Source organism: Panthera tigris, chromosome A1, assembly GCF_018350195.1.
Source record: "Panthera tigris isolate Pti1 chromosome A1, P.tigris_Pti1_mat1.1, whole genome shotgun sequence".
Classification (NCBI taxonomy): Eukaryota; Metazoa; Chordata; class Mammalia; order Carnivora; family Felidae; genus Panthera; species Panthera tigris.
The window spans coordinates 68,116,143-68,143,158 of NC_056660.1; the positions used below are offsets into that span (position 1 = coordinate 68,116,143).

Consider the following 27,016-nt stretch of genomic DNA (forward strand, 5'->3'; position numbering starts at 1 on the left):
CCCCTTGTCTTGGTGATTACTAGAATATTCTAAGTTCACAGAGCTTTTCATTGGCTTTGCCTAGGACACGGAAATCTCTTCTTTCTAGGCTCCCTTTGAACTCCAAAAATTTTCTAGTCCATATTTTTTAATTATGCTGTTTCACTTGTTCCTTTATTTTTATCTCTCCAGTGACATGAATCATTCTTAGTTTAGATTTTTGTTTTCTGGCCTCCAGATCTGTAAGCAGCTCTCTGATGATTTCAATCTTTTTCCTTTTTCTCTTCTTTTTAGAAATATGTCTCAAGTGTATTCTTCACCTCACTGATTCCATTTTGTACACTGACAGTGCTCTTTATTGTATAACATTAAGGTCTTAATTTTGCTACTGAAATGTTGGTTTCCTCACATTCCTTTCTTGTGCCATCCAACCGCCATTTTTATCTGTGGCTGTTTCAGTCCCGTTTCAGTTCAGTTACCATTTTTCCCTTCCCTGTTTCAGTTTATGAAGAAAGGATGGGCTTCCCTGGGTTTTATTGAAAACACAAAGCAAGATGCTATCTTAACATTTTCTTCTTTTTCTTTTATGATAGACCTTAAGCTCTCCATCTTGACATTTTTTTTTTTTTTTGATTTGCAAACTCTTTCTGTAGTATGACTGGTGTCATATTGGATCTTTGTTGCATATTTAAGTTTTTGTTGGTCTTTTTACTCATTCATCCATCTTGAATGGAAAGAGGTCTGTCCAGGCCTGGTTCTTTTTATTCAAGACATGGAACAGAAACCTTTTTATAGCTCCCCACTTGCCACCTGACTGTCAGTAGAACCGTCTTCTCAGATGGCAGGCAGAGGGTTCTTGGGTGTAGATTGAGTTCAGTGGTATGGTATACAGGGGTGTAGCGAGGAGGGAGTTTGGGCCGTGGGGTACCCAGCAGGGATGTGTCATCTTGGCTTCGGTTTCTTGCCCTAGGGATTACTACTCTCTACCCACTCTTCCTCTGCTTGGCCTTCATGCCAAGTTTCCGCCTCAGCCAAGCCTCCTTACTGTTGTTATTCCCATGGTACAAGGGAGACAAACCCACTGAGCTGCTGGATTTCAAGTTAGTGTGGCTTCTCAGCAAAATGTTGGATTTTTCTGTAAACTAGGAGCAGTAGAGACTTCAAACCATGTAACTGATACAATTTCCCTATTTCTAACACTCTTCAAGTTTCCTTTTTCTGTATGTTGATCAACCTTCAGTTATTGCACTGGGGATTTGGCAGGGGGGTAATTAAATAGCTACATGTGCTCAAGTTGACAGTGTACCAAGAAGTCAGAAGTTTTTAGTTAAAATGTATCAAAGCCATTAAAAATAGATTGACCTTTTGTTGTTTGCATTGTTTTTTATTCTCAGAAAGACTTAGATGCCTGTTATCAAAGATTGACCTATATATTCTTTTGCCCTTTTGTAGATTATCTTTTTAATCAAATCAACATGCAATTTATTTTGGTGAATAGTACAAGTTGAGTTAATAAACTCAATGTATCCTCTCTTTTTTCCCCAATTTTCCTAAATAGTACCTCCTGAATGAGACATGCTTTCTCCAACTGTGGTACTTATTATCTTGGATCCTGAATTCTTGGGTACACTAACATCCCTTTCAAGATGCGTTTAGTCAATTGCATTGATTCGTCTATCTATTCTTCAGCAGTAACAAACTGTTTTAATTGTTTTTTATTGACACTACATGCATCCATCTATTATCCCATATATCCCATATATTATGATTCTGTCTTCATCTATTTCTTTTTCTAGAAAAATCTCAAAATCATTAAGTTCTTTCCATATTTATAAAAACCTTCTCCAACAAGAACAAAAAAAAATTCTTTTTGAGACTTTAGTAGAACTGTCTTGAACCTGGGGCCCCTGGTTGGCTTAGTCAGTTGAGCGTCCGACTTAGGTTCAGGTCATGATCTCATGGCCCGTGGATTCGAGCCCCGTATCGGGCTCTGTGCTGACAACTCAGAGCCTGGAGCCTGCTTCAGATTCTGTGTCTCCCTCTTTCTCTGCCCTTCCCCCCACTTGTGCTCTCTCTCTCTTTCTCTCAATAATAAATAAACATTAAAAAAAACTGTCTTGAATCTATAAATTAATTTGGTAAGAACTAACATCTTTAAATGGTAAGAATGCTAATCCAGAAATATCTCTCAATTAAAAAAATAATACTTTGTGTCTCCAAGTAAAATTTGTTAATTTTTTGTCTGTCCAAAACATTTTCAGTTAGCATTATTCCCAACTGTTTTATGTTTTATGTAGCTATTATGAATGATACGTTTTCTACTATGTATTCTACCTGATTATTGCTAGAAAGCAAGAAAACTTGGTTCCATTTAATTTTATTTATTTTCCTCATTTCTGGCAGCTTACGGAATTCGCTTTTTCCTTGTGAGACTCAAATTTAATTCTCTTGAATTTTCTGGCTATATAATCATATCAAATCAAGATAATGACAACATTTTCTCCTCTTTCTTAACAGTTATACCATATATTTCTGTTACATATTAACGTATTGACCTGCACTATGTCTTGACTTAAAAAAAATTTTTTTGAAGAGCTGATTTTCTGAAAATTTTCAAAAATAAATGGTTAGTGACAGAGGTTTCTCTATATTTTATATCCTGCTATGAATGCAAGTTCCCTAGGGAATTTTAAACTAATTATAGCAACCAGCACCAGATATTTCATCTTGCTAACTGAAATCTAAGACACTTAAGTATCTCATAAATATTAGTTTTATGATATTAAAAAATGCAGGGTAGTCCATTTAGACTGATTGCACATAAGTTTCCTGCCTCATAGAAAATATCACTCTGGTATATAAATTTAAAATAAAGAGAGCCAGCTATTTTCTTTTGCTTTGTCCCATCCATCCATCCATCCATTTATCTACTCAACAAATATTTATTGAACCTTGTGCTCAAAGCAAAAGAATGAAAAAGTCTAGTCCCAACCCTAGAGACTCTCAGCTGACACTTACTAGGGATGCATAGTTCTGCTCACATAACTGCACCCAAAAATGTTCATGGCTTGATTAAATAATATTGAGTGAATACTTATATACTTAAGTTCTTATCACACTAATTATATGCTTCGGAGTTAAAACTTGATTCTCCGAAAAACAAACACTTGTGACATGTGAGTAAAACCAAATATCACTTGTGGATCCTGTTCATTCATTATCAAAAGGCTTCTCTTTTTGCCTGTCTGTCCCGTTCTTTTATTTTCTCACTTGAGGAAAGTCTGCAGCTATACAGGGGAATGTGGGAAAAGTAAACGTGTTTCAAGTTTACTGGTTTGCACATGCATCAAAAAAAAAAAAATCTTTGAGGGGCACCTGAGTGGCTCAGTTTGTTAAGTGTCTGACTTCAGCTCAGGTCAAGATCACACAGTTCGTGGGTTTGAGCCCCGTGTTGGGCTCTGTGCTGACAGCTCAGAGCCTGGAGCCTGCTTCGGATTCTATGTCATTAAAAAACAAAACAAAAACAAAAACAAAACAAAAAAACACAATAAAAAATCATTAATAATCCTCCCTTTGTAAAATAGTGATGCACAAAATTTTCTTTTTATAATAACACCATACTGATTTCATTTTATTTTTAAAAATTTGTTAAGTGTTTTTATTTTTGAGAGACACAGAGACAGAGACAGAGCATGAGCAGGGGAAGGGCAGAGAGAGGGAGACACAGAATCCGAAGCAGGCTCCAGGCTCTGAGTTGTCAGCACAGAGCCCAACGGCAGGCTCCAACTCACAAACTGCGAGATCATGACCTGAGCCGAAGTCAGATGCTTAATTAACTGAGCCACCCAGGTGCCCCACCACCATACTGATTTTAATACTATAGAAATTATCATATAGTTTTTTTTGGAAGCTTACATTCTCGAAATGTTTTCCAATAAAATTTTTCAAGCAAATAAAATTTTGATGGACAAATGTTGAGTAAAAAGCATTTAGATACTTATATTAACATATTATAACACTGAATCTTCAAGTTTGTTAATATATATGATTTCTTTTTGAAAAACAAACTGTGATCACACCTAAAAATAAAATAAAATATAACATACTGATTTCTGAAGCATGATGGAAGATTTTGTTACATTATGATAAAGAGGAAGGCAGTAAGCAATGTTCTAGGAAGGGCTCATGACAATTTTGGTTGTAAAAGTTTAAAGCAAAAACCAATGTCATTAACTTACTCTAATGCATTTACTCTAATTCATCTCTAAAATGCTTTCTGCAAAGCATTTGTCTCTATTTTGAAAATATATTTGGGGCACCTGAGTGGCTCGGTCAGTTAAGCATCCGACTCTTGATTTCAGCTCAGGTCATGATCCTGTGGCTCGTGAGTTCGAGCCCCACTGTTGGATTCTGTGCTGACAGCATGAAGCCTGCTTGGGATTCTCTCTCTCTCTCTCTCTCTCTCTCTCTGCCCCTCCTCAGCTCACGTGCATGCATGCACACCCTCTCTCTCAAAATAAATAAACATTAAAAAAATTATTTTTCAATCTATTTGATTGAAAAATGGATTGAAAAATTGTGTTTTAACTTCTTTTGACCCTAAATCTAGTCCCCCCTTTAATATTTAATTCTTATACTTGTAGGAACATAAAATGATCTACAATTCCAAATACATATTATCCTCAGTCATAGTGCAAACTCCTAGGAAAACTAGTTAATTTGATGGATTTCCCAAATCAAGATTGATCTTAATAAGTGAGAGCAAACACGATTGAAACCAAATGGGTGTACTTTTCAGTGGCATGAACATCCCAGGTGCCCTTGGCTGTCTCTGATGTTGTAGTGAAGAAGTGAGAACATTAGATTTCCCAGCCCCAAAGGTGACACTAAATCCATGTACCCCCATGATCATTTCAGGCATGTGAATGATCTGGAGAAGCACTCTTTTCTTCCCCGAGGAGGGTTAGTGATTCAGATGAAACCTTTAGCTTAAATGAACTTTGTGTTTCTGCTGCAGGGTAACCAGGCAAACCCCACCGGACCACAGGTGTCTCCCTAAAGATCCCTGTCACTACTAGGCAAGAAACAGGACTCCTAGCGTGTCCAAGGCCAAAGGGGCCCTGGAGACCCTCAAGTGTTTCCACTGAGACCTCCTCAAAACAGAAGAGAGACGAGATGGTCTCCTGAGGTTTAGGAGGACTGACAGAAGAAGGCTTCTTATTTATCTGAAGTCTCTAAATGGTATCTTCTACTCCATTATGTATGTCTGCTCTAATACAAAAAATTTAAAATTACTTACCCCTGAAGTTATTTGACTTTCCTTTTTGTCCCAACTTTTTAATTTTATTTTATTTTAGTAAAACTGATCCTTCCGTTTACTACAGTATATATTTACCTGTGGTTGTGTAGCTACTCACCCCCGGGTCTCACAACCACTGCTTGGTCCAGCGTCTCCTTTTCATGGCTGGGTAAGCCAAAGCCTGGAGAGGGGCTGTGACTCACCCCAAGTCTCCTGCCTACCTTGTGACCATGTGAAAACTAACTCAGCTTTCCTAACTGCCAGCCCTGCCCGTTTGCTGATAGTTAGGCAATCGGGCTACTCCCCAAGGGTAGGAAAGTGTATTTCAGACGGAGGGCCTTTCCTTTTTACACTTTTCCACTTTGGAAAAAGAAGTGCAGATGGCCCTTTCTTTCTAGAAACTTCCTGGGATCTAGTGAGCTAAGTGCTTTTTTTAGTAGGAGGTGTGGTGAGGGAGCCAGTTACCTATGTGTTTTCAAGCTCTCCATCATCTTCCTGACTCTTGAAAACCAAAGTGCTTCTCCTTCTAAGGAAACCTTGGGAAAGCCTAAAGCATTGGCCTAAGACAGATAAGTGGGAACCTTTAAAACTGCTGGCTTAGGGACGGGATCTCCATCCTTAGCGGCTGTCTGAAAATATTTCATGTACCATTTGAGAAGCTGGATGAACCTCGGGAGGCCTGTTCGCAGAGCTGACAGGGAGTTAGAGAAAGCGCCTTGCACCGTGCAGAAGTCGTAACCAGGCATAATAAATATTTTCTGCTGCTGAGTCATTCTTACTGGAAAAAGTAGTGCAGACAGGATCATCTCTGCCAAGTGCTGCAGGGGTTATCTGTGTGGCCTTAACCAAAATTTCCACCAGCGATGTTGCAACCTCCCTGCCCCGGCTCCATGAAGAACCCAGGGATGAGATGCTTTGTAGTGGTGCTCTGCTTCCAGTCGTCCAGACTCCTGCACAGACAGTCCACCGCTTGAGGCTCGGCAACAACAGTGTAGCTGGGGCGATGAAGTTTCAAGTTCAGTGGTCGGCTCAATGGCATGTGGTTGTACAAACCGTATCTCTTGACTCTTAGCAGTTGCGGATGTAAGTGAGTCATACGTTTCTCATCCAGACACACACTTTTGTTAAACCCTAAGAAGTCCTTTTGATTCTATTTCAACGAGCAAAACATCATTTACATCTGCACGCAGGGCTTTATTGTAATCATAAAAATTATTTCGCATTTTACCCCAAGTTTAAAAGAGGCTTCATGAGCAAAATAATGCTTTAAATGTAGAAGCAGTGCTGCATAGGGGAGTTGCCTGATCATAGCATACTGTTAATGACAAAACTTTGGCGGGGGGGGGGGGGGTGTATACAGAGTATAAGGAGGTAGCCATGTGATGATCCGCATGCCAGAAAAGGTATTGTTCAGACTCTCTTTTTGCCTCTCTCTCTCTCTCTCTCATTTTATCTTGTCAGATTTGGTTTGACTCAAAGCTATTGGTTCTCTTAGAGAAGGAGGTCAGACCAGTTTGAGAAAAAAGCAGCATTAGGAGAGCAATCGAAGTATGCACATGGGAACGCAGGTGATAAAATCATTTTGGAAAATAATGAACAGGTAACTTGAGAGCTTGTCGTGAGGGTGGTATCACAGGTTATGCCAGGTTATTAATTTTCCAGCTCAGCAGTATGCCTCTTAAAAAACACTTAAAGGAAAAGGGATACGTTTGTGAAAGAAATGCAGTTGTTGGAGATTAAGGAACTGACTGAAGTCCACGGGTCAGTCACCCGGGAAAGCAAAACTACGTACATTTAAATAAGAATTGTGTATTTGGAAAAATACGCAGAATATGTAGTTGAGAGAGCCGTGTTTAGTACATTAAAATAGATGCCTGAAGATTTCATGATTCATCTACATAATCCCAAAGCACCCCCACCCCTGTTCGTTTGTTTGTTTCCTTCACATTTGGTGCTTGTTGAAATGACCCAGTGAACTCCAAGTCACAAGGGAGCAGAGCCCCATGGGTAGGCTGTGATCATCAGGCTTTACATTTTGATCCTCCTTTCACAGGAATTGGGGAGAGCACTGGCGCCTCAGTTTCCCCTTCCATAAAATGGGAAGCACGTTCGCCACTTCAGAAGTTGCTCGTGACCAGGGGCAGTGCAGCCCTGTGACTTATTTTTCCTTTCCCCCAGTTTCCCTGTTGCACTTCTCAGAGCGGTGGCCCGCTGTTGCCATGGAGACACAGCACCGGGTGACGTCGCTTAGAAATAACCACAACCGGTGGCAGCGGGGAGGCTGAGCGAGCAGTGATTAGCCTGGGAGGAGTGCCCCATCTGGGGGGAGAGGCCACAAAAGACGCTGCTTGGGGAGGGGGTTGTGGAGGAGGGGACCTGGGTCTGACAGGTCCTGTGGTGCTACCAGCCTCCAGCGATTAGCATCGTGTGACCTAATAATGCCCGCCTGGGTTACATCAGAGCGCGCTAAGTTTTGATAGAATATGCACTTTGTTGCCAGGTTTGTCCTTTTTTTTTTTTTTTTTTTTTTTTTTTTTTTTTTTTTTATTAGAGCTCTGGGTTTCAAGTGCAGTAAATATTTGTTGTTGATTTCAATTCTAGCAGTTAGTTCAATTTCCTGAAAGATAAGAGGAATCTTTGACTCAGACTCATTTGTGTAGCCTGCTTTATACTTGGTGCTTGAGTCACTCCTTGTCCACAGCCATTCTAAAAACTATGGCAGGAAATTGATTTTTTTTTTAACTTCTAGGGTGAGTGAAATGACATCAAAATAAAAATCCTCCTTTCATAGATTGACTTCTTCCTGATGCTGCATTTCTGGGTTCTGTACTTTTCTGCTTAAGTCAAATGGTGCTCTGTAGAGAAATTTTTATTTTGTTAAATATTAATGAAATACCATCACCTGGATGTCTGACCCTGGGGGTATCTTTCCTTCTGGGGTCTTCTGAACCTTTGGGCTGTTCAATCCACATCCCCCATATCTGGTTCCATGCCAGAATGATTGTATTCTACGAAGTCAGTGGAGTGGGGTTGGACGTCAACAGAGGTTGCAGAACTAGAAGGTTCTTCCTATCAGAACCTCTCTGGGGTGTATTTCACAGCTGGATTACAAACCTCCAGAAGAAGGGGACCTGGCTATGGCCTCAGGGGACAAGGGCAGAGGAAGACTTGGTTTCTCTGGTCCGCCTCCAGAGATAGGTCAAACCCCCAGTCCACTGTGTTGAAGGTCCATGTGGCTCAAAACTTGGGCATTCACTTGCTAAGAATACCAGGGCCAGGGATGGGGCCACTTGGGGCCCAGTCTTATCAAAGAACTTACTCACAGCCAGTTTCAGCAAACTTTTCTGCTGACAGCCTTCAGGAGCCAGTTTTGCTCCCATCCGGAAAGCCCGAGACCACCATACCGTGACGACTGGGCTGGGTGTGTCGGTGACTTCTTGGTGCACAGTAGCATTTTATGTGCTGTTCTAGTAGAAGAGAAAATGTAAAGAAGTATTACCCCCCCCCCCCCGGGAGGACTGATACAATATTACATCAGGAAAGACCTCTCCTCCCCATAGGCTGACACCTGGGCCATATGACTCTCTGGGAGAGGCGCATTCTCTGCAGAGGGAACAGCCCCTAGATATGTGTTCTTTTTTTCTTTTAGTGTTTATTTGTTTTTGAGAGAGAGAGAGAGAGAGAGCAGGGGAGGGGCAGAGAGAGAGGAGGACAGAGGATCTGACGTGGGCTCTGCACTGACAGCAGTGAGGCTGACCCGGGGCTCCAACTCACAAACTGTGAGATCATGACCTGAGCTGAAGTCGGACGCTCAACCCACTGAAGCACCCAGGCGCCCCTAGATCTGTGTCCTTTTTGCAGACTGGAGCCTAAGTTTTCAACACCTGCTCTGTCCTCACGCTGAATGCAAAACCCTGTCACCTCTGCACCCTCCCTGGGTGCCCCCTCGGATCTGGACTCTGGAGCAGGAACACAATGGACTCCCCAAATGCTCCCCCCTCCCCGGTACAGTTGCTCCTGTTAGATCTCACAGCTCAAACAGCCTGCTAACAAATCTAGGCCAAACCCAGCCGAGCTGATAAGATTTCCAGAAGAGTTCCTAAAAATACATTTCTCCTTAACTCAGCCTTGCCAATCACTGTACAATCACAGAACTTTCAGGGCAGAAGTGGCCTTAAAATATTGTTGCACCCTCTCCAGTTTGACGCTAAGAAAGAAGTTGGAGCCCCAGAGAACCGACATAGTGGCAAGAACAACAATGGACGAGAAATATTTCAAATCACATCATGAGGATGGAACCAAACAAGCCTTAAGGCACAAGCTATGAGCTGTGTAGTGTATTCATTGATTTATGTGTCCATTCATCTGCACACTCATTCAGCAAACATCCACTGAGTGCTTACTATGTCTTAAAAGTTTCCGTGTCGCGTTAGCTGTCAGGGATAAGACAGACCCCGCCCTTATAGATGTTATATTCTGGTTGGCGGAGAAAAACGAAAACATCAGTAACTACGTGTGTGAGTTTCCAATCATGATGAGGACTTTGGAGGGAAATAAAGCAGGGTGACCCCGAGTGAGGAAGGAAGACTGATACAATATTACATCAGGAAAGACCTCCCCTCCCCATAGGCTGACACCTGGGCCGTATGACTCTCTGGGAGAGGCGCATTCTCAGCAGAAGGAACAGCGAGGCCAGAGTCCCGAGGCAGACCGACAGTTGACAGCTCAAGGACCGGCCAAAGGCAAGGGTGGCTGAGGGGGAGTGAAGGGAAGGTCAGGGAAGGTGTGGGGCTGGTCATGACGGGCTATTATAAGTCTCTTGGCTTTGACACTCGAGGTGGGGAGCCACTGGAAGTTCTTGAGCAGAGAAATGACATGATCTGGTTCCATTTTCAAAGGCTTTCCCAGAATTATGTGTTGGAGGGGCTGCAGCGGGGCATGGGGAGCCGCAGAGGACACTGGTTGGACCTGTGACATTAATCCAGATGATGGCAGCCACGTGGGTGGTGAGAAGGGGCTGGATTCGGGATCTGTTGGAAAGTCGGAGCCAGGGGAACTTCCTAATGGGTCAGATGTGGGCTGCCTTCAGAGAGAGGGAGGAGGCGGGAGGAAGCGGTGGCAGAGACAGAGAAAGGGCACAACTCTGGGGAGTCGTCCCTGTCTGGTGGGCTTAGAGCCGTCACCCCGGGGAAAGGACGGCCAAACAGAGGCCTGGTGGATTTTGCCTGCATTGCAGTTCTAGTCTGTTCCCCACCCCCTCCACATTCACCAGCCGCAGGTATGCTAGCCTCTCCCCTCCTCCCCTCCTCCCCTCCTCCTTCTCCCCCCTCCTCCTCCAGCTAACACTGGCCACCAGGCATAAACGCTTTGATCTCCCTCCTCTTTATTAACCTTTCACCTCAAAAACATGCTGGCAAAAGGTTCTCAACAAATGTTTGTTTTAAGCCAGTACCTGGGTCTTATCTCGCCACTAAAGATGTCCCAGGAATTTATCTGTCTGCCCTGCACGCAGACTGGCTCCAGCCCCTGCTTTTTTCTTCTCTTTGAGACACGTGCTGCTCATGGCCCCTTCTGTGCTGATCTAAGGGAAGCCACTGGCTCTTCATTTCCAGAGCACATGTGATCTGATCCGGCCCCTCATGGTGGGGGTACCGGCCACGCCGGCTTCTGACATCACTCACACCCACCCCTCGCACACACACACACACACACACACACACACACACCGAGATACTTTATGATACGCTCTCCTGATGGCGTATCCAGTTTCCACAGGGAGAGAACAGCCTGGTCCCCCACGTGCTCAACTCCCATCACGTTCGTGTGTGCTCTTGTTATAACCCAGGTCTTTTTGTTGCTTTAAACTGCCCCGTCTCTGAGGCCTTGACTTTTGAAATTGACAGCATCCCTTCGCCGCCCCTGCTCTCAAATGCCAAGGGCAGATGGGGAAAGCGACGAAACCAAACTTTCAGCTCAGAGCAAGCTCATGCTATCGCGTGGAGGTTGTGCCTTCTGGGCCACTTGACATTCTCTGGCTTTATCTCTTGTCCCTGCTGCAGCTGCCCGCAAGGGCCTTCGGAAGCTTCAGGAGCTCTTGGTGGGGGCCCAGCCCCACACCTGCCTGTCCCAGCAGGTCGAACATCTCTTACTGACCCAGAGGGCAGGGGCCACAACACAGAAGCTGCCCCATGTCACTTTCCTGCTCTCCAACCGAAAACCCGGCTGTCTCTTTCACTCCCCACCTTCTTTCAGCCCTGCATCTGAGAAAGGAGCATCTTCTCTCTCGCCAAGGCTGGGCCTCCACTGGAGCTGGTGGCCTCATCCCTCCCCCTCCTTTGGGCCACAGTTCCGGCTCTCGAGCCCGCACCTCAGTCTGCCATCTTTTCCCAAGCTGCTGTTGTGTTTCCCTCCTTCCGCTCAGGAAAGAAACGAGAGGCTGGAAGTGAGACAGGAGAAGCAGGCTCTCTCCCGCTCTCCTGGGTGCTTCACTTGGTCCCTCCTTCCGCTTCTGCGAACACATTCCAGGCTCACAAAGGGTCACCTGCCCTGGGAGCACGCAGGTAATCAGCGCCCAGCTGACTGCAAAGCAAAGACAGTTCAAAGCCTCCCCTGTTGCTACATGGTGTTCTTGCAGCACCAAATACTCCGAAGAGCTCCAGGCACCGAGGGCTTCATTTTCCAGCTGTCCTGACCCCTCCCCCCACAGCTGTGAGCCAGGGAAACTGCCATCTGGAAAGTCAGCAGTGACAGCCTCGTTAGGATGTCTGGCCACCCCAAACCATCCACATGCCCATGGTCTCCTGGAGCCAGTGGACTCTTCTGGCTACTCCCTCCATCTTGGAGCTCTGAAACTCTCCCCACACACCCTTGACCCTGCACTATTCAGAGGATCTCGTGTCTCTCGTCATTCTTGGTCTATGGTTTCGCTTGTTCCTCTTCTTTCCATCACCTCTAAGTAACTGAACAGACTGTCCTTGGCTCTGTTCAAGGCTTTCTCATTTCTCCCCTGGATATAGACACAGATGTAGATACAGGTATGAATCTCTCTCTCTTTCTCTCTCTCTCTCACTCACTCTCTCTGTCCCCTCTCTTCAACTTCAATGCCCCTATTTCCAATTGGCTTCCACTTCCCGACATCCTTCCTCCTGGGCAGAGCGTCAGTGTCCACACAGGATCCAACTTTTGAAGTCCTCTTTGATCTCTCCCTTGCTGTCTATATTCCCAAAGCTGGTCCACTTCTAGTGAATTCACCCCAGCCACACCCTCCTCCTCTTCCTTCTCACTACTGCAATGTAATTTGGGGCCTCAATTATCCCTTTTCTCTGGACCATTGCTGTAATCAACATCCAGTGTTACCACCTGTGAGACTTTCTCATTCTAATGCATCCTGGGTGATGCTATCAGAGAGAGCTTCCTCTAGCTGGGGTCTTAGCTGGGTTCCTCCAGTGCCCCCCCAAATTTACCATACTAGTGACCCTCATATTTTATACCTGAGTCACCTTCGTCAGATTTAGACAGCTTAAGACCCTACAACACCATTCTCAGTGCGGATAGGACCGCGCTGTAAAGAAAGGAAACATTTCTTTGGAGATTTAAGGGAACATTTTTTCCCATTGTCCAAAGGACTAGGGAGCATCTCTAAAATCTGGGGCGCCTGGGTGGCCCCGTCGGTTGAGCGTCCGATTTTGGCTCAGGTCATGATCTCGCAGTTTGTGGGTTTGAGCCCCACATCGGGCTCACTGCTGTCAGCATAGAGCTGGCTTCGGGTCCTCTGTCTCCCTCTTCTGCCCCTCCCCTGCTTGCACTCTCCCCACAATAAATAAATATTAAAAAAATATTTTTAAAAATGTAGTGGGCAGGAGTGAAGGATTTTGCCATCTTGTGATGTCTATCTGTGACTCCCTCAGAGCGAAGAACCGGCCTGTAGCTCATGACCTTTGAGTGTCCTGCTGAACATTCACATAGATAAAAATCCTGTTCATAGTGATCTTGGTCAAGATCTTAAGTGTATTTTTTTGTACAAAGTGTGGTTTTAATTGATTTATTTTTTACTTTTAGACCATCTTAATACAGCTGAATTTGTTAAGAACATAACACCTGTGTAAATTGAGGCAACATTGTTCTTTAACTTGTTAGGAGCTGTAACGGGAATTTTTTGACATTTTGAAAAGACACATCACTTGTCATACCTCTGTCAGTCTGCATTTGTGCCTGTCACACTGAAAATAATGCTACATGCATACAGGTGTGAGCCTCTGACCTCCTCATTCTATCTGGTAGTATATATGTATGTACCTAAGCACTGAAATTTCAAAACACACATTATTCATTTTATTAACAATTACTTCCTTTGAAAGCTTCTACTCCAGTATGGTAACATATGCTTGTTGGCCGCACTATTGATTATTTTTGTTCGGTGATAATGAAAGTTATGCTGCAAAACTTTTGTCGCAAAAGGGGGTCTAGGCATTTGTAAGCGTGAGGGCAGATGAAATAGCCAGTTGGCTGGTGATAATGGAGAGAGAGAGAGAGAGAGAGAGAAAAGGAAAAAGGTCAGCTGAAAAGCAGTCCTGTCCACCAGGGGCGGTGGCCAGGGAAGGAAATGGAAGGTTCTGGTAAAGACTTCTCTGGGAATTCAGGGGCTAGATTGCAGCCTGCCGCTCAGTAATCATTTTTTTCTGACAGCAGCCACTGGGTCCAGGAAACCGGTAAGTGTGGTCAGCCTTAAATGGTATCTAATACAATTGCGTTTATTCTAATAAGAGCGTCTCCTAACTGAATTATAAATGTTTAGATAGAAAACACAGACACAGCGAAAAAAACATAATTTGAATACAAATGTGTGTTGAATATATTACATCTAACTGTAGTTTCAGGATTATATTTAGAAATTTCTCCTCTTCTAACTAAAGATGAGATTTCTTTCTCTGCCCATTCCTGGAAACTGCAGTGAAAATGGACTGGAAATTTTCATGTGTTAAAATGCGACCTGGATTTTATGAATCTTTCGCTTGTATTTTAAGATACAAGAGAAAAACTGTAGCTGGGAATTTCTCCTTTTATTACTGTTGTCATGAACACTGGCTCAGCAGACCCGCCCTTGTGACCTTGGGTGGCCAGTGTTTTGTTTTTCTTATTGAAGTGTATTTAAAAGTGTGTTCAAAAGAACAAAGTACCATATAAAATGGAGGCATCATTGTTAGCCTCGGTTCTTTCTCTGCTTAGAATGAATGTGTGTTTGGAATTCGTCTTAGAAGAGCATCCATCAAAAGTTTGTCTCACTAATTTCTGGGAAGGATTTCATAGTGTGTACCAACTTCATAGCAAGGACCTTTCTAGTTTCTGTTACTCAAACTTGATTTACTTTACAGAAATGTATAACTTTTAGTGAGTGGAAGTTTATCTCCACCTGTCGTGTGTGTGTGTGTGTGTGTGTGTGTGTGTACATGCACATAGATGTAAAGCATATAGATGTTGTATCTAATGTTGATAATGCTGTATAGAGAGGACTTACAATATACTACTACGTCTATGTTGGTTGCAGGACATATATTTATGGCTTTGGTATTTTCAACCCCTTGATTCCAAACAGGAAACTGACACTCAGAGAGCGTAACTCAAGACGTTACGCAGCTATTCAGGAGAGAGGGGCAACTAGAACCCCGTGTAGAAAAACTGATTCTCCATCCGAAACCACGCAGAAGTCTCAAAATGCCATTTAACTTACGTTTCCAGTAAATTATAAAGAAACCAGTTTCAAGGTTCTATAAAGAAACATGTTCTTAAGGACTGTCACTTCTGCTGCTCCCTTTACAAACCTTTTCTTCAAAAAGTCAACTAGGCCCTTTATTCGTTTGGCAGTGGGGCCTCTCTAGTTTCTGTATTTTTATTGGTGCATAGGGCTTCCTGTGGGAAGGCCCCAGTGAGGGACCTCTTCTCAGTGGCTGTGATTACAGGGCAGGATTACACCCTCTCCCGGAGGTCAAGTGGCTCTCAGCCCAGCACGCCAGCCAGCAGCATCTCGAGATTCCTCTCCTGCCCAGGCATCTGCATCTGATAGGTGCGGGCTGAGGCCAGCCATTGATCAGGGGCGAGAGCACACTGAGAGCTATTTTAAATCAGGCTCCAGAAATAGAAGTAGGGATGCTCAGACATCAAGCAACTCGCAGGGAGGAGAAATCATTCTTTAAAAATATATTCGGAGAATTTAAAAATTGAAAAGAGGAAACCCAGAGAATCTCAAAATGAGAAATTAGGAAACTCAAGGAGGCATCATTTCTTTATTGTAATTAGGCTTATGGAAAATAAAATTAAAGGCATCCCATAAATTACTTAATGGATAATGAGTCCTTGACTGTCTGACTCAGAAATCGGTTTGTTTTGCAAGGACCCTTTGATCAGCTCGCTAGGAGGCCGGTGTCTGGCAGACGGCTAAATGCCACAGCTGACCAAAAAGTGAGCGAGGGAGCCGCGTGCCGCACAACTATTTTCCTTGAGGCGGTCTTACATTTTGATCAGTCTCAGCCTCACGATCCGACATGACTGATGTTTTTCCCTTCAGAAATGTACAAACTGGCTACAAAGCGTCAGCAGGGCGAGGACACCTGGGGTCCCCGGCCCGGGCTTGTCTGGCTGCTGAGAGGTGTGGAACGAAGGGAGGTGGCCTGGCTTGGAGGCTGCGCTTTCCAGACTGGCCTGCCGCATCGTTGAACAGCTGCAAGGGAACTTGAGCGGCTCAGTGTTCTATAGTCAGAAGTCACAGCTTTCTGAAAATCCAACACCTAGGAGGGTTTTAAATATATTTTGAAAAATGAAGTGTCATGTAAGTGAAACCCCTAAAAATAGCCTGAGATTGTTTTGTAGAGTTGCACAGCGAGTCCTTTGGTGTTTCAGGAAATACTACAGCGTTTCTTTACCCTTGAACTTCAATCTTGCTTTTCCTTTGAAGATGCGTCCAGTGGTGAACCTCCACCCTCGTTATACCCGGGTGCTACACATCAGCCCTTCTGTAAAGAGCTCTAGCAGGAAGGGGCAAAGGACTGAGCTGCTGGTCACTAAGGGCCACCAGCCCTCTGAGGCAGTCCTCCCTCAGGCAAGGGTCCTAGCTAGCAACAAAGCCCCACTCACCTGGACCAAAGGCCTGCTTCATCCTGAACCAAACCTACAGGCTACGAGTTCATTTATTCTTGTAATTCTCATAGAATGAAGTCTTGTCGAGAACAGATCTCTCAGATGTTTTCTGTGTAGTTGTGTTTTGTTTTCATCGATCAGAAACAGCCACTGGAAGAAGCCCCCAGCCAGCCCTCCTGCAATTATTTCTGGGGGAATCAGTGACCCCGAGACCCTGTGATCAACTCAGGGCAGACATCTTTGTTCCCGCAGCACATGGGGTGGGGGGGGGCAACAAGAAATGTGTACTACAGCAGTTCCCAAACTTGAGCGTGCCCCAGAGTTACCCCGAGAGCTTGCTGGGCCCCACCCCCGGACTTTCTGATTCAGTACCTCTGGGCAGGGCCTGAGAATCTGCATCCTAACAAGCTCCCAGAGGCTGCTGCCATGCTGACCCAGGTATTACACTTTGCAAATCTGCAAATCGCTGGGCTAACGATGCTGGGGTTTGAAGATCAAATAATTTGCCCTGGGGGCAGATCCTCCCTGTCACCAGGGCCTTCTTGACAGCAATGAGGTAATCCAGTGGCACCTGCTGGAATTTTCCTCCAGGATAATACTGAAATTCCCTATTCAGAGCCTTATTCCTTTAGGTTAGCCTTCGGTCCACATTAAAACGCAAAAGTTCCTTGGAGGAGGATCAGGAGTTCGTTTGGCAAACATTTGTTGAGTGTATTCTTGATACCAGGCACGTAACTGAGCACTGAGGATTTGAAAATAATAGGCAAAGTCTATTACATACACAGGGCGAAACCTTGAGCTGGGGGCAGGCGGGTGGAGAAGTCAATGTGTAAGTTCTGGAGAATTAGGAGGTGATACTTAACAATCATCACCAGGCACTATCAGAAAGTGGGCTACCCAGAGGTCACCAGAGGGGGTGAAGCAGGTCAGCAGGAACAGCACTTCAGGGTACAGGGCAGTGAGGGCCTGCCAGATCAGTGCTCAGCTGAACCTTCAAGGGCAAGGGCATCTCCTCCTCTGTGAGGGGCTTAGAAAGCCAGAAGGGGGAGAGAACACGAGGCCGCTGAATGCCTGAGGAGGACAAGGAAAGGAACGCCAAAGAAGGAACAAGGCCAGAGAAAGAACTGGGAACAATTACTTTTGAATTCTGCCTGGGTTCTGCACCGGAAGGAGCTAACTGGGATGGCATGGATTGTGATGTTGGAAATAAAACTGAAGCACAAGTCAAAAAAAAAAAAAAGGTGGAAAAATAGAAGCATAAGCGAAGCATTGGGAGAAACCGGAAAATATTGTAGGCAGGAGCCCCAGCTTCTTAGGGCAACCCAGAAACGTCTTGCATATAAGCAGGGCCAATGGCAGCATATATGGGACCTTTCTGAGAATGAGAAAAGGGTGCCCTCTCCACTCAGACACATTTTCCCAGGGGCCCCTCTGGGTAGATGAACTAGAAAATGCCACAGGTTCCTCCCCGCTCACCCAGAGCACTGGAGAATGGCATCTGTCGCTGCATTTCCAGCAAGCCCTCGAACGTAGTAGGCACCCCAGCAGTGCTCCCCGCATATTTGGACTAGGCATCACACCCAGGGTCAATGCCTGGGCCCTAAAAGTGTTTGATTCACTTCTGGGTTTAGTAGCAACTGAGGGAAGAAAGCAAGCGTCAGGCCTTTGTAAGAAGAACGCTGTGGGATTTGTACTTGGGGCAACTTCTCTGTGGGTTCCTTCCGGCTGCGAAATAAATCAGTTTGAGAACCGAGGGATGCTCCGGATAAGTGGCCTGAGTACACAGTTCTGTCGGTCCCTTTGATCTCTAAGGCACCGCCCTGCTCTCAGCTTCTGTAGCTGGAGCAGATCCGCACAAGGCATAAGCCTGGCCATTGATGTAGAATGACTGAAGAGAGAGAGGAAGCCTGAAAGTGGATTTATTCAATAAATATTTATAGAGCAGCTCCTCCTTTCATTGCCTTGCATTGGGACAGCACTTTACTGCTTACAAAGTATTCTTTGTTCCCTCTATAATCTGTCCTTCATGGCATCAATCATGTAATGTAGGTAGGAACTATTATCAACATTTTAGAGAAATTGACTTACTCAAGGTCACATGAAGGAACCTTGGCAAAACAAAGGCTTGACGCTGGCTCTTAGGACAAGGTACTTTCCACCATTCCAGAATGTTCTGTGTTGGCTGAAAGAAAACAAAATGCAAAAGCCAGTAAGACATTGCCATCAGTAGAAATATAATGAGAGGTACATGTAGCTCTGAATTTTGGAGGGGCTAAAAAGAAGCAAGTGAGCTTAATCTTAATATAAGCTAAATAATAATATTTAAACCAGTTACTTAAAATATTATCAACTCACCATGTAGTACATGTGAAACAATATTAATGAGATACTTTCACATTCTTTTTTCATACGAAGTGTTTGAGATCGGTATGTATTTTATACTCAAAGCACAACTCAATTAGGAGCTGAACTCATTGGACATTCTTAATCTGTATTTAGATTACATAGAATTTACAACTGAAAAGTAGATTTATGTACTCGGGTCAGTCCAAGCCCACCTGAAAGGTTTCCAGGAACTAAAGTGAGGATCAACGTTTTAGTTAAATTTACATTCGTTAAGAATAAATACAAATTTCAAATTTAGTTCCTCAGTGGCATTAGCTACATTTCAAGTGGTCAGTAGGCACATGTAGCTAGCGGCTCCTATACAGGAGAATGAAGCCCTAACACAACCCTTCCTCCCAAGAAATCTAGTCTGGCAGATCCAATATGTGCTTTGGTCTGTGTGCTAGCAGAGGTTAGTCTTGTCCCTTGATAACCGTGTCAAAAGTTGGTTTTCTCCATCCTTACCCCTCATCGGCCATCTTCTTTGGTGGCCTTCCTTAACCTAATTCAAGTCTGTGCTCTCTTCCTTGTTCCCACAACTGCCTGCTTATATCCATCTCAGAAGATGGAGGTTGTGATGGGCCAAGGGAGGCAGTGTCTTTGATAACATTAGCTCTGTAACTTTTAGGATAGAAACCAAGCACAAGCAGGAAGGAAGAGGGGATTTGTGAGAGGATAGCAATATACTTATGTATAGTATGATGTGCCTTCTTTTCCTTCTGGAACATCATTGACTTACACAGGACTCTGGCCAGCAGAAAGCGTGGCTCCTCTGCTTTTAAAACCAAGTTCAGGGGCACCTGGGGTGGCTCAGTCGGTTGAACATCCAACTTCGGCTCAGGTCGTGATCTCATGGCTCATGAGTTGGAGCCCCACGTTGGGCTCTGTGCTGACAGCTCAGAGCCTGGAGGCTGCTTTGGATTCTGTCGCTCCCTCTCTATCTGCCCCTCCCCGGCTCGTGCTCTGTCTCTCTCTCCTTCAAAAATAAATAAACATAAAAAAAATAAAAATAAAAATAAAAATAAAGCAAGTTCATCTCCTTCGAGTCTATCTAAATTCTGGTTGGATTTTCATAGTGACTACAAATGGCAATCTGTTTCTCCCAGGAAAACAATTATTTCTTACCTGAAAATACACGCGAAAGTCTACCCCATTCACTGGACTGGGTTGAGAGCATTGTTTCTATGTGTTTTTTTAGGAATACTTGAGTAATTATTCTTTTGCCATCTGTGCCTAAATACAAGTTTGCCCGTTTCTTTTCCTGCACGTGAAAAGCCGTGACCAAAGCCATGCTGTCTTTAGGGATGAGCTTCTCCTGGATCTTTGTCATCCTGTAATCCCATGAGACCCTGGTCTATAGGACTCAGGGACTCTATCAAATATCGTACAAATATAAACTAGATGTGTCCAACCTATCATTTTAAACCTCATTATTAGTGCCTCGGCTCCACTGAATACACAGGCAGGAATGTTTTCTTGTCCCCTGCTGCCCTCATCCTTTGTTCTCCGTGGGGGTTAGAGATGGGGGTTGAGGCAATGGAGGTGCAGGTTCAGGCTGGTCTGTGAAACCTGACCCAGAGTAAATTTGGTTATTAAACTCATCTTCTTAAACTGCCTAGTTAAGCAAGTTGATGTTAGCTGCTGGGAACACAATGCTGCCAAACAGACAAGCAGTAGCCTGCCTGTCCCCTCAAGTATTTTACAGCTGGAGTCAGGCATGTGTCATGGCCGTCAAGGTGGCCAATTTCCTTACATGCACATACAGTTATTACCCATTTACACACTTCTGCTAGCAAGTAAATGAAGTCCTGGGATGAAGCAGCATTGCCTACCATCCCAAGAGACGTCCTGCTAAATAAACCTTCCACGATCGGATAAGCTTGAGAGACACCATTGTTTCTCTTACTCTATTGGAGACTCGTTCAAGACCGAAAAAAGCCCTATTGCAAGGAAGCGTGTTCAGCCTGGTTTACCTGGAGTTAACTAAACTTAATTATCATGGGACCTACTTTCCTCAGGGGATATTTATGAATCACTCAAAAGTTACTGCTGTCTGAACTTACTCATACATGCTGATTTTAAATACTCTACGTCCAGTTTCCATTAAGTTCTTACTTAAAGAAATTTTTAAAAGGACATCAAGGCCATGTGTCTAAGGTAGCTGGCAGCATATACAATATCTGAAAATGATCAGCTTCTAGTATATAGTCCTTTATTCCTCCTGGACCCAACGATGTTAAATTTTTAACATTTTAACTACTTCATAATCCTTGAAAACATTAAAAGAAATGAAATATAATTTTAGAAATATGAATTTTCTAGTTATATTTTTGTTGTAGGTGTATGATTTAACTCCAGCATTCCACAGAATGGAGATTGTGAGTCCATTAAAAACTAAACTGAACTAAAACTAAAACGAACTTGCATTCATTCCTCTGGTCAGTGAGCCAGTCACCAGTTAAATCGGTCAGTAAATATTTTTTCAGGAACTAATAGCCATGAACTAAGGCACTAGGGACACAGAAATGACAAATATAAATAGTCCTTACCATCTGAGTGCTTACTGCAGAGAGGGGAATACTAACATTAAGCAAGTAATAACAGTAGAGAGAAAGTATAAGAGACCTAAAAAATATTGGGAAGCTTCTCCCTATCCATTTCTAAGTTCAAATCTCTGTAAACTAGAAAAAATATAAAGAATAAGGAGCCCACACTGCACCCAAAATGACAGTACCCTTATTACATAGGAAGACACATCCCGAATAATTGTTCATAGCATTTCCAACAATAAGATCAATGGCCTAAATGTGAAATTAATCTGAAGCTACGGTTCTAATACACTGTTTTGGCGATGAAGCACATTAGATGGGATTGTTTCAGAATGCTTAATTATTGTGTCTGCCACACTCATGTGTTTGAGTCATTCCTAACTTCTGGACTGCTGCCTAGATTTCTGCAATACGGCTGCAGTTTTGTTCTCTCTCTCTCTCTCTCTCTCTCTCTCTCCCTCTTTAATGCATAACTTTCCTCACTAGCCTTAAACCTCAAAGTTCTGAACTGCACTTTTGCAAATTCTATAGAAGACCTAAAACAGTTTATCAAAGTGTTGATTCCATTGAGTCTGGGTGTAAGTTGATGTTTTCTTTGTGTTCTGCAGGTTCATGATTTCAAAGTGCCTGTGTGGAGTCACTTTCGCTGGAAACTGCAGCCTGAGCTCTTGTTGTGTTCAAATTGTTCTTCCGTCAAATGCACGTAGCCCTGACCTTACGGTGGATGAAGATACCTCAACTGTCTGACTTTGCCAATTGCTCGATTTCAGGATTTAGAAGGGTGGAAAGAAAGAGAAATCTTGCCAAGATCTGAACGTCTAGGTGGCTTATTCTCCAGCACCGTCAATAGCTGCGAGTGTCAGAAGTGAATATCCTCCCAAGGAGTGCCATGATATTGAAGTCACTTTATTAAAAACAGTTGTGTCTGCAGATCGGTCGAGAGACTCGGACGTTTACCGCCAGAGATGACACTGAGTGTGCTTCTGTTGCGGCCCACTGTCTTCAAGTGGGGCATATTGATTGATGAGTGACTGCTTGCCGATAAATTCTCTCCTCACTGCTTCCTGGATTGGGCCTCCCTAAGCAATTGATCACTTACCTTCAGACTCACATGTGGGGTTTTTCACAACAGTAGTCTCGGAATCACTGGGACCTGGATTGATTTCATCATTTGACACAAACAAACAGAATCCCAGTAGCTCGAGCATCATGGCTTTGAACGTGGCCCCCGTCAGAGACACAAAGTGGCTGACGTTGGAGGTCTGCAGGCAGTTCCAGAGGGGCACGTGCTCGCGCTCCGACGAGGAGTGCAAATTTGCTCACCCCCCCAAGAGCTGCCAGGTGGAGAACGGAAGAGTGATTGCCTGCTTTGACTCCCTGAAGGTAAGGGGATGCGTTTCCTGTGTCGTGTTGATGGCACAGTGGACTCTCGGATGGAATGCTTTCCCATGTAGGTTCACAGAAGTTCAACAGTCATTTTTAGGTTCTGTTTTCTTGTTTGTGGTGACTGTTGGGAGATCTTCACCCACGTTTTTTCATACCAGGCATACATAAATTTTTTACAGAGCCATGTTTAAATTAAAAATACATGACGGTATATTTTGGGTCTGGCATGACATTCATGTACCCAAGAGTTTTAAATCAAAGTCTGGCTTGTGACAACTGAAGATAAATATTTTATTAACGTTTGATCTTCTGGAGGTTATATAAAGGTGAAGAAATTGAATGTGTCACTTTTATGTGCCAGTTATTCTGATTCGCCTCTCGAAGAATTTTCTGCTCTTATGCTTTTCTTTCTTGACCAAGGGCTTCCTAAAATACTTCTTAATAGGTTTTTCATTCTTTCTGGCGATTTGCCATGGCTAACAGAAATCATTGAGTACATCCTTAGTACTCCTTGAGAACCCACTATGTGTTAGTTAACACTTAGCATCACGGAAGAATTGAATGTGATTCACGATGGTTTCCTTGAGCTCACTGTCTAGGAGGGAAAATACAGCATGTCAGCAAGCAACTATAATGCAAGACAGAAAGGGACACGTGCCTTAAGAGAGAAACAGGCTTCTATGTGGGTCCATAGAAGGGAGAGCTGGCTTCCAGCTCACTATTTCAAGACATGTTCTAGAAGGTTGTTGCCACCTGAGGTGTATACTAAGTCAGGTGGGGTTTGGACTTGCAGAAATTGGGGGAATTATGATGAAATATCTAATTGAAGGAAGTAGGTGTGACTTAGCCCATAATTCTTTGAGGCTTATTTTGCCCTAAAATATGGATTCTATGAATCCCAGACTGTCTAGGACAGTCCTAACATCATCATGATATAGTTTTCAATGGAGATAAGAGCTTAATGTTTACATCTCTGCAAAACTTTGTATAAATAAGCTTACCGAAGAGTTAAAAAAAAAAAAAAAAAAGGTGGTCCATGCTCTTGGGAAATCTTAGTGTTGTGAGTTTACGAAATAGTGACCTTAGCCTATTCTTGGATATTGAAGGATTGGGTATGTTTTGAGGGAGAATTTCATCTTAAGGTGAAAAGTTATGTCTTATGATATTTATTAGTCGAAGTTGAAATATAAGACTTTGTATATTTAAGTATATCTTAAAGGGAAAATTTGTCTACACACTAAAAAGCAGAGGGATACATTTGTAGCCCAAGAGAAGTCTTTTAAGGGTTAAAGTTTGAAAAATTAGATATGCCATTTATCCCCATAACTTTCCCTATTTTATTCCTCTTTATCATGAAAAGTTTATTAGATTAGACTTTAAAAATATGAATTGTTTTGTCTACACAGAAATAAACAGATGGATAAACCACAGTTATATAAAGTATAACATTATAAGCATATTTTTATAATAGTATTTATTTTGCTTTTAGTCAAACAAGTAACCTAAGTATGTATTTGCTTCTACGGTCATCACCCATGGAAACATTCACTATAAAAAGCAGTTTAGATTAAAAACTAGATTTTAAGAGCTTCAAGATATGGAAACAGGTCAGAGGTGAGAAATTCATTTCCCAGGTCATCCTACTTCCTTTGTTTTATTGATCCAAGCCTTCACTGGTTGGATATTGACTAGGAAACCAATGTCTTAGGAAGTGTCTTAAAACTTAATTCTTTCAGCTAGTTAAGGAAATATGAGGGAGATATATACAACACATTAAGGCTAAGTACTTCTTGAATATCAAGAGGACAGCAACTTCCAGGTCCTTACAATTTATTACCTCAATGTGGATTCTCCGGGACCACAGTTGTTGGAGGAATTCCAACCCATGGAGAAAGGGTGAAGAACAGTTAAGTTTAACATAAAAGCATGAACCAAGCATGAAGATGTTGAGTTTTAAGGACCATTTTCAGGAGTGTCTAGTGGAATCATTTGCATTGTTGAAGCATGGTTACAGATTGCCTTAAGTTATCAGTTCCCTTTTAGAATTGTACATTTTCAGATTATTTAATTTGAGCGTGGTGTCACTTATTTTTAAAGTTGTCAAACTGTGAAGAATGTGAAAAGAGCCCATAACATAGGAGTAAGACATACCCGAGTCTATAAATACCTGCTCAACCACTTCCCCGACTTGGGTGGGTCCCTTGTCACTTCTTAGCTTTGTTGTCTCATCAGTGAAATGAGAACATTTGCCAGTGACATTGGCTAACGTATGCACACTGCCCGGCACCATGCGGGCATATTCACCTTGCAAGGTGGATGTAAGAATGACGAGTTCTTACAATAAGGACGAGTAAATTAAAAAGGCACTCAGGGGCACCTGGGTGGCTCAGTTGGTCAAGCGTCCCGCTCTCTTGGTTTCGGCTCAGGTCATGATCTCATGGTTTTGTGAGTTCGAGCCCCCATCAGGCTCAGTGCTGACAGTGAGGAGGCTGCTTGGGACTCTGTCTCCTTCTCTCTGTGCCCCTCCTCCACTCACATTGTCTCTGTCTCTTTCTCTCTCTCTCAAAAAAAAGGCACTCAACAGTGGTAGCTAAAGAGAAAAATTATGATGACAACAATAATTAAGCTATTTAATTTTAATTTCATTTAATATAATAAATAAGACAGTGTTGCTCCGCGGAACCAGCCTACGACAGACAGAAATACAAGGGCTTTGCTGTCAGGCCAGGGCTTGAATGAGTTCTGGCTGGTTAGAAGTGAGCTATAGCATTTGAGACAAATTATTTTACCTCCTTGACTTCAGTTTCCTCTTATTCAATATTCATATTATAATTCCAACTTGATAAGGTTACTGCAAAGACTACCTGGCCTAAGATATGCCAGATGCCTAGCAGAGGGCGGGACATAGTAGAGCCAGCTCCTGTTATTTTCCCTTCATAATAAAGTATCACAGCATAGACACTGATTTTGATGACTGGCTTTACAGACAGGATGTGTCCAACTCATAAAGCGTTCAACTCTTAATGTGTCCAAACTCTTAAGAATCTACTGTGTGAGTGATAACAGCTCAGTGATACAAATTAGTCATGACATTAAAGCAAGTCAAGTTTGACGCCGACATTATGTTTGTGGTTAGTATTTCTTACAAGGTATTTTCTCAAGGACTGTGGACTATTTTTGTTCAGAAAAATAGGGAAGAGGAATCTGTGTTGGCATACCAATATAGAGACCAGTCGACTATAAGCCTGACATATTCTTTTTTGTTTTTTAGTTTTTGTTATGGACTATTTGCAACCATGAGGAAACATCCATAAAAGCATACTAAACAAATGAGTGGGTGGTTACAAAGGAGATTTGCTGAGGTCTTTGGAAAGAGAGTTGTACATCTATAAATACTTTTGTAGAAATGTTTCAGAAAATAGAGCACAGTTCTTACAATGACAACTGTACTTTATTCACAACTGTTACCTTGTTGCATTTTAAATGAAACCACTGGGCAGAAAAGGCATTTGTGATATTTTTTTTAACAGTGCAGTTGCTTAAATTTTTCTGGAAGGCCTGGAACATGGTGTTCCACAAGATAGGTTAACTTGACAAAATGCAAATTGCTTCGTGAGCAGCTAACCTCCCCGTATCCTTGACCATGTTGGCCCCATCTCTGTTCCTTTATAATCCATAAAACAGTCTCCCTCACAGTTGAGATGTTTGAGATTTTTCTTTTCAGGTTCTTTTCCCTGTAACCAATAGGAACTAGTCTGGATTGTTTTGCAGACGGAAGCATCCGGAAGAGAATAAATGAATTAGCTTTCATGCTTATTGGCACTAAAGGTTTTGGCATTTACCACTTTCATCAAGTATTTAATGTCTTTGCTTAGACGTTTTAATTCAAACTGAAATTAAAATAGGAAATAAATTTTTTAAAAAATCATGTTGCTAATTTTGGCCAAAGAAAAACAAAAAGCACTCCTACAGTCTTTGGGGAAATTGTTTTGGCTTTACATAATAAAAATTAGTTCAAAGACCCTGTGATTCTTTGAGCACCTGAGTGAGATGATGTCACTCTTCCATTGGAAGCCTCCCAGTGGCTTCCCAGCTTGCCTGGGTACATGGGTAAAGACCGATCCTTACAAAACTGTTTGGGCCCTGGAGATCTGACTCTCACCCCAACCCCCTGACTTCTGTCCTACCACTGTCCCCCCATCCAGTCCCCTGTAGCCACCCCACCTCTATCCTGGCCCCTGGCTGTGCCAAGTAGGCTTCCTCCTTAGAGTGTTTACACTTGCTCTTT

The 27,016-nt window shown here is 43.1% G+C and overlaps 1 protein-coding gene across 4 annotated transcripts in view; it reads left to right on the top strand.

Annotated features, from left to right (window-relative positions):
• Positions 1–27,016, top strand: part of MBNL2 (muscleblind like splicing regulator 2) — a 158,004-nt gene that overhangs the window by 26,798 nt on the left and 104,190 nt on the right. For all 4 annotated transcript variants that reach the window (XM_042979456.1, XM_042979461.1, XM_042979478.1 and 1 more), the window contains exon 2: positions 21,951–22,725. In XM_042979456.1, coding sequence (XP_042835390.1) covers positions 22,552–22,725 — 174 coding nt within the window. In that variant the 5' untranslated portion in view covers positions 21,951–22,551. The remainder of the gene's footprint in view (positions 1–21,950; positions 22,726–27,016) is intronic.